We start from the raw sequence: 10,678 nt of genomic DNA, 5'->3' as shown, positions 1-10,678 counted from the left end.
AAACCACATAGACTGTTCAAAGAAATCCTGCCATTAATTAATGCTTCAATCTTAAATATGATTAACCTATCTCTAATAATTGGCTATGTACCACAAGCCTTCCAGCTGGCTGTAGTTAAACCTTTACTTAAAAAGCCATCTCTTGACCCAGCTGTCTTAGCTAATTATAGGCCAATCTCCAACCTTCCTTTCATATCAAAAATCCTTGAAAGAGTAGTTGTCAAACAGCTAACAGATCATCTGCAGAGGAATGGCTTATTTATGGCCTCTGACAGTGGACTCATCTCTGTGCTTGTCCTGCTTGACCTCAGTGCAGCGTTCAATACTGTTGACCATAATATTAGCGCGATTAGAACATGCTGTAAGTATTACAGGCATAATACAAACCACTGCAGTGGTTTGTATCATATCTATCTAGTACACTCCAATTTATTCATGTAAATGGAGTCCTCTTCACACACTAAAGTTAATTATAGAGTTCCACAGGGTTCAGTGCTAGGACCAATTTTGTTTATATTATACATGCTTCCCTTAAGCAGTATCATACGGAAGAGGATTAGGGCCACAGGAAAAAAAAAAAAAGAATTCTGACCTTAATCTCAGAATTCTGACTTTATTCTCAGAATTCTGACTTTTTTCTCAGAATTCTGACTTTAATCTCAGAATTCTGAGAATAAAGTCAGAATTCTGACTTTATTCTCAGAATTCTGACTTTATTCTCAGAATTCTGACTTTTTTCTCAGAATTCTGACTTTAATCTCAGAATTCTGACTTTTTTCTCAGAATTCTGACTTTATTCTCAGAATTCTGAGATTAAAGTCACAATTCTGATTTTAATCTCAGAATTTTGAGGTGGGCACCTGCAGGCTTCCAGCTTCGGTGACAGCGATGTGTCCAGTTTGGCAGGTGGAGAACTAATTCACTAAATATGGTGGATATAAGTGACTTTTTGCGTGGCCGAGGGGTCCCCGAAGATGCTATTTTATTAATGGAAGAGCAGAAGGTGAGTAACAAAAAAGAGAAATAGTTTGGTGTCTCCTATTTTTACAGGAAAACAGTTACGGTACAGTTAGCTGTTAGCATGCTTGTTAGCTTATAATGTTATATAGGAATGAACGTGTTTCACAATGTTACAGTATACTAGGTGAATTGACGTTTTAACTGTTGTTGATCGCAGGATCATCCCAGATGGGTTCGTTGCATTTTATTTTATTGTTCTACTATTTCAGAGTTTTTCAAGGCAGTTAAGCGGAGCTGTGTTACAGATGCTAGCCGCCTGCCAATATCACTGATATATTTGATGTGTACAAGTAAGTTACACTTAGTACAGCGGAGGAGAGAAGCTGTAATGAATGTTTATGCGGATATTTCACTCAGAAAAATGGGTGGCGTTCATACACAGCCACCGACACAGCCCCGGTTGTTGTTCTGACGGTGGTCGACTGACGATCCCCTCACAACATGTTAGCTAACACAAACTAATGTAGTGCATGTAACTGTGTATACGTTAGTGGTACAGTGTCGGAAGAAATGAGCAAACTGTTTATAATGTCAGAATGACATCATCTTTCTCCTATATATAAAAGTGCTGGCTGAGGAGCGCTGCCGGGTTGAACTTTGACCTCGGAGTGACGTGACGTTTGTTCGCACAACCAATAGAAGTGCAGAAAGTCGCAAATCAGGCATATTGTTCGCATAAACACAAAAATAAATAACGAAATAATCCCGATATTGTGCCAAAGACTGATTTACAATGTTACTTTGTGTTCTATGTGTAATACCTTTGCTTAAATGACTAAATGGACTGTGTATTTATGACTCTGCGTTATAGTCTTACATACATAAGTAACATTCATATGTACAGATAAAAATGTACAGAGCTATGTACACAAGCGTGTACACAAAAGTCTACTGCTGATCGAGCTGCTCAGTGGTCGTACAGTCTCATGCAGAGAGCGTGGAGGTGTTGTCCATGGTGGATGTTAGCTTAGACAACATCCTCTCCTCCCCAGTCTGCTCAGTGGACTTTAGCAGACCGCTAAAGCTGGCCCTCCCGACCAGTTTGTTAAGTTTCCCCCTGTCCCTCTCTGCCATTCCACCACTCCAGCAGACCACAACATAAAAGACAGCAGACGCCACCACAGTGTCGTAGAACATCCTTAGAAGACGTACTACCTACATCATAACCAATCAAGTCCCGCTTTTTTTTAAATACAGAAGAGGATTTATTATTTACTGAAAGGCTATGCCTTAGTTTGCTTCTTTCATTATTGTGTTTCGCCCTGCATAAAATAGATAGCTTTTCTGATAACTACAGTCAATACTCTCCTACTGGCATTAGCGGTGACCTAAGAGGCTTAACTGTAATATTGCTTTGCAGTGTAAATGTTGCAGAAAATGACTGTCTTTTCTTTCTTCCTGTGTGCAGATTGACTGTGACGTCATAGCGCTGATGGATGACGCAACTTTGGCAAACTACATTCCCTCGTACGGAGACCGAATTGCCGTCTTCAATTTCTGCAAAAGCAAGCAACCACTGTCAAAAAGAAAACTAGGACTTCTGCAAAAAGTTCACCTCTCAAAGTGAGAGAAACAGTGGCTGACATGTCAGATTTGGATGACTTAATAAGACTGTATTTCAGACTTTCTTTCAGTAACAAAGAAATACTTTCAATTTGTGTTCGAACTCTAAAGAGAATTTGTAAAAGACTTGGGCTTTTTAGAAGGAAGAATCAATCAAACTTGGAGGAAGTGCTAGCCTTTGTCCAACAAGAGATCATGACAAATGGACAGATGCAAGGTTATCGTTGGCTACATCTACGTGCAATTCAACATGGATTTGTGGTGTCACAAGATACTGTAAGATGCATAATCAAATTGCTTGACCCTCAAGGTGTGGAACTGAGACGAGCTCGACGGTTGAGAAGACGACAGTACAGCTGCAGAGGGCCAAATGCTCTCTGGCACATGGATGGCTATGACAAGTTGAAACCATATGGTATTGCTATCAGTGGCTGCATAGATGGTTTTAGCCGCTATGTTTTATGGATGGAGGCTTATACTACAAACAGTGACCCTAAATTGATTGCAAGTTATTTTCTGAAAACAGTTTCATGCATCAGCGGATGTCCAGAAAGGTTACGTGCTGACCGAGGTACCGAAAATGGTTGTGTCGAACAAATGCAGATGTTTTTACGGAGAAACCACACAGACAGTTTTGCAGGTGAGAAAAGTTTCCTTTACGGAAGAAGTACGGCCAACCAACGTATAGAAGGATGGTGGGCTACCCTACGCAAACAGAGTGCACAATTTTGGATGAACTTATTTCAAACTTTTCAGGATGATGGCCACTTCACAGGGGATTTTTTGGACAAAAGTCTTATCCAATTCTGCTTTCTCAATCTTATTCAGGTAAAAGCATGTGCTCATGCTATGTAATGTCTTAGCTGCATAAATAGAAAATATAAATATGGTTAGAACATTTTTTTTCTTTAAATTAAATATGAATTTTATTTCCATTTTAATATGTCTTGATGCATGCTCAATCAGCCAGGTAAGGAATGTTTTTTGACAGAACATTTCTCACACTGAAAACGCTACATCCAGATGAACAGAATCAACTTTTTGGGATTCCATTTTAATACTTTGATGGAATTGTATTCATGTTATCAGTGGAAGTAACTGCACCTTTCTCAGCACAGGTGCATGGAGCATTTTTTTTTTTTATTGCCACATGGTTTAAATTACTATGGAGTCTGTTACCTAGTGGTCCTTTGGGCACGGTTTCAGAAAGCAATCCTATCATTTGGTTAATTCTCTATTGAAAATTTATTGTAGAATCATTGCACACTGAGTATAAAGTGTTGGGCTATCTATTCAACAGCAGAATCATGCAGCACCATTCTGTGTCCATGTGCTGTTTAGTGAAAGTGCTCTTTTGTTGTTGCTGCTTGGTTTTACATTAATTAGAGGTCAGTTTCTATGTCTGTTGATTAATGAGTTAATAAGCCTCAACTTTGGCTAAATCTACTGGTACATGGTCTGTTTCATATACCGGTACTTATATTGTGTTGTTTTTCATGTAGGATGAACTTGATGAAGTTGTGAACACATGGAACTCGCACAAAATCCGGCCAAGTGGTAGTGCAGCATCGGGTCGACCAGTAGTAATGTACTCATTTCCAGAGCTGCACAGTGCTGAGGATAGACTGAAGCCTATTTCTATGGAGGATATCACTTTGTGTATGGAAGAGTGTAGCCCAAAAGGTCAACACCCCTGTGATGAAACAGTCTTTGAACTGTGTTGTCTGCTTATGGTAGAAAATGAATGGGATGCCCCAGGAGATCCACTTGGTGCTGCGGATCTGTACATTAGGTTAAGAGAAGAAATACTGCAAAGTATTTAAGGAACTTCAGTGTGTAAATGTACAAATAAATACAAAATATTTCTCTTTATCTTGATAACGTGATTTGATAGTAGGTGCCATGTCTTACAGGTACCTTTTATGCAGGTATTTCTGCACTGCATTAAATGAAAAATGTTTTTCTACATTCACACTACCATTAAACAGAAATGTTTATATATTACTTGAAAAAGCTGAATATTGTGATATTATCAATCAGTTATGAAACACATGTCAATCCTTTTAAAAGGCCATACATTAAACTGCATTTACAAATGTTATATTTTTGATTGAATCATAAGTGGTGTAAACCTGCCTACCAGTAAATTGCAATATAAATTTCTGTGTTTTGTTGCCAGACATGTGCATAGTATATAAAATATAAACTGACCAGCTCCCTGCTCATTGTTTTCTGTATCAACCTTTACTCTTAATATTCATGGCTGGAAACCCAGGCACCAGCATATGATATGCTAAGTGCCCGGGTTATCTGTGGTATGTTTCAGCAAACCATAGTAGCATTAACAATTCTAGGTCTTGACAACAGCATGTTTCTATAAACGTATCATTGTTAATATTTAAAGTCGTTATGCCTTTTGGGGAGCTTTTAGTGCAATTATATTAAAGCAAAGCTATTATAATCATTTACCCATATGAAGATCCATCACTTAATTATTAATGTATTTCACTTCTGTTAGTTGTAAGATATTTTAGCTGGTTTTTCATGTAAAATGACCACGAATCATTGCTATACTGATTCAGTGTTAGCTGTTGTATACAAGGCTCCTTCATGATATGAATCCTAAAATTATAAGAAACATACCAAAAATATTTTGACTTTTATTTGTAGTATCCCAGCAACAATGCAACAAAACAGTTCCTGCAAGTGGAACCAAGTTATTGTCCCATTAAGTGCAACATGTTTTACATTTATATTTGTGTATCTTTATGAAATATTTGAAATTAAAAATAAATGGTATTCTTCCATGTTACTGAGCTCATGTGTGGCAGTCTCTTGAATTCTGGCATGTTCAAATAGATATGGAGTTTGATGAACATATTCAAAACAACAATACAAATGTACTGTGTACAGTAACATTTTATTGGAAAAAGTTTACAAGAAACCTGTTCTTTCCAATGCCAATAACATGGCTAAAACTCATAACCGTATAAGCTGCCCTGTAACAAGAATGACTCAACTTTTAAAACAAACTTATAGATCTCATATAGTCTTGTTATGCATCAGTATACATCAGTGACTTACTGTAAAGACCATGAACACTGGCTATTGTGGTATCACATATTCCTTCAGTGTCATCTATGGTATAGAAATAAAAACAAGTGTGAATGACTGAGAACATACATGCATACAAATAAAAATGCATAATTTCTGGCAGTAACAAGACATTTTTTCAGGTGTTAAGATTAATACTATATCTGAGAACATGACAATTTGGCATTACAAAAGGATGCCTGAATAATCACAGTACTTGACCACTGCACTGAAGTGTACAGTGTTTATTTATGATCTCAGTAATCAATAACCATCTTCAAAACACACTGAATCCTTTAAGCAGCTTGAATCAATTTGATGGATGAATAACAGGTATGCTTAGAAACAATATGACATTAAGAAAATACTGGAATTTAAAAAAATATTTTCACCAACTTTATATGGAACCTTTGTAATCAACAACAAATGCCAAACTTTGATACCTTAACCTACCTTAACTAAAAATTGCATATACTGTAAAGCAAAATGTTTTCAGACATGACAAATGCTAAAGTATAAAATTGTACTTATTCCTTTTACAATACAGTGTTGCATAACAGCATTACTTTTACGTTATAACTATGTTCAGTTTTAGCCCTGACCTAATAAGAAAATACCATCTGAATGAATTAGTCTTTCTACTAATTACTTACAAAAGTATTTGACTGTGCTGAGCTCTCACACCACACATGGTGCATTAAAGAACGTTTAAGAGCAGTTTAATTATAGTTTATAGATCTTAAGTAATCTTTCTTCATGCTTTTGCTGAAGGTTTCTGTCTTACAGCTGGAAAGCTTGGATTTGGTGAAGACAGCTCTGGATATGGTAGTAAACAGTGTACCTGTTCGTTTTGTTTTGTGACTGTATTATGTAAAACTCAAAATGATAAAAGAAAATGAAATATTAGCCAAAACTAGACTTCTAACAGAGATGAGAAACTTCTCTCTAATTAAAAAAAGTATACTGTATAAGTTCAAAATACATAAAAATACATATTCCTAACATCTCTTTACAGTTATGCTCTAGTGTGCATGAGCAGTTCAAATGTAGCGCATTGCTGTGAGAGTCTAAACAATGTCCATCACCCAGACATTACTTTCAAGAACTGCATTAAATTCAGAACGAAAATCTGGGAAGTTTTCATAGCGGTTAGCTAGCTGCAGAACATTCCCACACGTGCGTCCGACTGGTCTTCTTGTAAACTCTGTCATATCTTGAAATTCCACATAAATACTGTTTGTTACTATAAGGTCAGATCCGGTGCAGAAACGCATAAATTTCTGAAGTTTAATGTTATCCAGCTCTCTGATGAATCTTTTGAGATGATTTTTCACTTATTTTTGTTGTGGAGTCAAATCCACAGCAAATTTCAGCAGCTGGCACACTTTTTTTGAAGTTGGTTGCAGTTCAGAGAATAACTTGGTCAGTCCCTCCGGACTGAGGGAGATATGGGGGTCGATGATCTCCCGCCAGCAGTCAATAACAAACATTGGTTTTTGGACAAGCTCTTTGTGTGCTATTTCATCAAGGATTGTAGGTAGAGTCTCAGCAGTGATTCTTTTTCTACAGCCATAACTGTCAAGAATTTCCACAAGATCATCCAAGTCAACTGCAGAGAAATCTTTTACTGCTTCCATCAAAACATCACATTCTTGGCTGCTGACAAACTGTAGAAAGTGTGCTTTAAGATCACTGTAAACACCACTGAAAAGCACTTGTTCCATAAAAGGGATTGCAAGTTTATTTGGAAAATACTGACATTCTTGGTAACCTTTCAGGAGTATTCGCCCAACTGCCTTCCATTTTTCAGCAGGAAAATCATGGCGAATGAATGGCACTTTAATGGTTGCACCTAGGGTGCATCGCTCATAAAATTCATGCCAGAAGCATGTGAGTACATCTCTTAGTATTCCTGATCCAGTGCCTGGTTCTTCTGTGTTGTCTGGAAGTATGCGCTTCACATTCAGTGTTTTGGTCAAAATCTCCTCATCAGAGAAAGCAGTAATCATGTCATGTAAAGTGTCAGTATGACGTATGGTGATTGTTATTATGTTCTCTGAATTAGGTGGACTGAGGGGTACAAGAAAACCCTCATAGACTAATGTGTCTTCTGTATCTTCTTCAGCATCAAAAATTGGACCAAAAGTAATTTCTGGATCATCTAAAATTTCTGAACCAGCGATGACTTCATCAAAATTACCCCTGACTTCCCCCACTTGCAATGGATTAATATCACTGCCACTGCTTTCTGAGACAAACACCACTTCAGATGTCTCGCTGGCATCTTCTTCAGGATCTTTTGGTTTTGTTGCAATGTAGAAGCGTAACATTGTCAGTCTCGCTGCCTCATACATATTGCCAATAGACTGGCAGGTATCATCAGTAAGGTGGTTCTGTTTAAAGTCCCAAACCTCAAACTCAAAATCTGTTTCACATCCCTTAGGAGATATGCCATTAGGAAAAAAAAGTTTCTTTCCTTCCTGAAGAATATCTTTTAATCCAGCATCAGTGGCCATTTGAATTTTTCTAGTGCCACCTCCCTGCTTCGCTCTCACCTGTTTGGCTATTTTTCCATCACAATGTATCCATCCTATCTCAACATTGCGTGTTGCTTTTTGCTTCTTTGTCTGTCTTATTCCTGCATCTGTATGTGAAGTGTTCTCCTTTGGACTTTCTTTTCTGGTTTTCATTTTCTCACGAAGTTTTTGCAGAAGTCCTAGTTTTCTTTTTGACAGTGGTTGCTTGCTTTTGCAGAAATTGAAGACGGCAATTCGGTCTCCGTACGAGGGAATGTAGTTTGCCAAAGTTGCGTCATCCATCAGCGCTATGACGTCACAGTCAATCTGCACACAGGAAGAAAGAAAAGACAGTCATTTTCTGCAACATTTACACTGCAAAGCAATATTACAGTTAAGCCTCTTAGGTCACCGCTAATGCCAGTAGGAGAGTATTGACTGTAGTTATCAGAAAAGCTATCTATTTTATGCAGGGCGAAACACAATAATGAAAGAAGCAAACTAAGGCATAGCCTTTCAGTAAATAATAAATCCTCTTCTGTATTTAAAAAAAAGCGGGACTTGATTGGTTATGATGTAGGTAGTACGTCTTCTAAGGATGTTCTACGACACTGTGGTGGCGTCTGCTGTCTTTTATGTTGTGGTCTGCTGGAGTGGTGGAATGGCAGAGAGGGACAGGGGGAAACTTAACAAACTGGTCGGGAGGGCCAGCTTTAGCGGTCTGCTAAAGTCCACTGAGCAGACTGGGGAGGAGAGGATGTTGTCTAAGCTAACATCCACCATGGACAACACCTCCACGCTCTCTGCATGAGACTGTACGACCACTGAGCAGCTCGATCAGCAGTAGACTTTTGTGTACACGCTTGTGTACATAGCTCTGTACATTTTTATCTGTACATATGAATGTTACTTATGTATGTAAGACTATAACGCAGAGTCATAAATACACAGTCCATTTAGTCATTTAAGCAAAGGTATTACACATAGAACACAAAGTAACATTGTAAATCAGTCTTTGGCACAATATCGGGATTATTTCGTTATTTATTTTTGTGTTTATGCGAACAATATGCCTGATTTGCGACTTTCTGCACTTCTATTGGTTGTGCGAACAAACGTCACGTCACTCCGAGGTCAAAGTTCAACCCGGCAGCGCTCCTCAGCCAGCACTTTTATATATAGGAGAAAGATGATGTCATTCTGACATTATAAACAGTTTGCTCATTTCTTCCGACACTGTACCACTAACGTATACACAGTTACATGCACTACATTAGTTTGTGTTAGCTAACATGTTGTGAGGGGATCGTCAGTCGGCCACCGTCAGAACAACAACCGGGGCTGTGTCGGTGGCTGTGTATGAACGCCACCCATTTTTCTGAGTGAAATATCCGCATAAACATTCATTACAGCTTCTCTCCTCCGCTGTACTAAGTGTAACTTACTTGTACACATCAAATATATCAGTGATATTGGCAGGCGGCTAGCATCTGTAACACAGCTCCGCTTAACTGCCTTGAAAAACTCTGAAATAGTAGAACAATAAAATAAAATGCAACGAACCCATCTGGGATGATCCTGCGATCAACAACAGTTAAAACGTCAATTCACCTAGTATACTGTAACATTGTGAAACACGTTCATTCCTATATAACATTATAAGCTAACAAGCATGCTAACAGCTAACCGTAACTGTACCGTAACTGTTTTCCTGTAAAAATAGGAGACACCAAACTATTTCTCTTTTTTGTTACTCACCTTCTGCTCTTCCATTAATAAAATAGCATCTTCGGGGACCCCTCGGCCACGCAAAAAGTCACTTATATCCACCATATTTAGTGAATTAGTTCTCCACCTGCCAAACTGGACACATCGCTGTCACCGAAGCTGGAAGCCTGCAGGTGCCCACCTCAAAATTCTGAGATTAAAATCAGAATTGTGACTTTAATCTCAGAATTCTGAGAATAAAGTCAGAATTCTGAGAAAAAAGTCAGAATTCTGAGATTAAAGTCAGAATTCTGAGAAAAAAGTCAGAATTCTGAGATTAAAGTCAGAATTCTGAGATTAAAGTCAGAATTCTGAGAAAAAAGTCTGAATTCTGAGATTAAAGTCAGAATTCTGACTTTATTCTCAGAATTCTGACTTTTTTCTCAGAATTCTGAGATTAAAGTCAGAATTCTGAGAAAAAAGTCAGAATTCTGAGAATAAAGTCAGAATTCTTTTTTTTTTTTTCCAGTGGCCCTAATCCTCTTCCGTAGTATCATTAGAAGACATAGTATACATTTTCACTGCTATGCTGATGACACCCAGCTCTATCTATGTGTGAAGTCAAAGGAGCTTGCAAAGAAAAGCGTCTGGACTTCTTTAAACTGAAGAAGCTTCTCGGATGAGAGGTGAAACGTCTTCAAGCAACTTAAAGAAGTCCAGACGCTTTTCTTTGCAAGCTCCTTTGACCTTAGAACTGAAGAAGCTTCTCGGATGAGAGG

At 38.0% G+C, this 10,678-nt stretch overlaps 1 protein-coding gene and 1 pseudogene across 2 annotated transcripts; one reads left to right on the top strand and one right to left on the bottom strand.

Annotated features, from left to right (window-relative positions):
• The first annotated feature begins 847 nt into the window (after positions 1-847).
• LOC147302383 (uncharacterized) lies at positions 848-4,798 on the top strand. Of its 2 annotated transcripts, XM_086283169.1 has the most exons (4): positions 848-1,003; positions 1,230-1,310; positions 2,429-3,411; positions 4,086-4,798. In XM_086283169.1, exons 3-4 carry the CDS (start codon positions 2,605-2,607, stop codon positions 4,404-4,406), a joined length of 1,128 nt encoding a protein of 375 aa, XP_086139295.1. In that variant the 5' UTR covers positions 848-1,003; positions 1,230-1,310; positions 2,429-2,604; the 3' UTR covers positions 4,407-4,798. The 2 variants fall into 2 exon arrangements, with proteins under 2 accessions (XP_086139295.1, XP_086139294.1); XM_086283168.1 differs by lacking the exon at positions 1,230-1,310.
• Positions 4,799-5,975: 1,177 nt separating this feature from the next.
• On the bottom strand, positions 5,976-10,106 carry LOC147302382 (uncharacterized; annotated as a pseudogene).
• Positions 10,107-10,678: the final 572 nt, after the last annotated feature.

The sequence above is a fragment of the Aulonocara sp. 'chitande type north' Nkhata Bay genome, linkage group LG23 (assembly GCF_057382095.1).
Source record: "Aulonocara sp. 'chitande type north' Nkhata Bay isolate Kocher_YH1m ecotype deep benthic linkage group LG23, A_spYH_male_GT1.1, whole genome shotgun sequence".
Taxonomy (NCBI): Eukaryota; Metazoa; Chordata; class Actinopteri; order Cichliformes; family Cichlidae; genus Aulonocara; species Aulonocara sp. 'chitande type north' Nkhata Bay.
The sequence above is the reverse complement of the archived record's forward strand: the minus strand, read 5'-3'. Positions and strand labels throughout refer to the sequence as shown.

Bases quoted from the DNA above. Each gene is read 5' to 3' on its own strand.
- LOC147302383 (XM_086283168.1), top strand. From the start codon at position 2,605: ATGTCAGATTTGGATGACTTAATAAGACTGTATTTCAGACTTTCTTTC. The intron at 3,412-4,085 runs GTAAAAGCATGT...TTTTTCATGTAG, and splicing joins GCTTTCTCAATCTTATTCAG to GATGAACTTGATGAAGTTGT.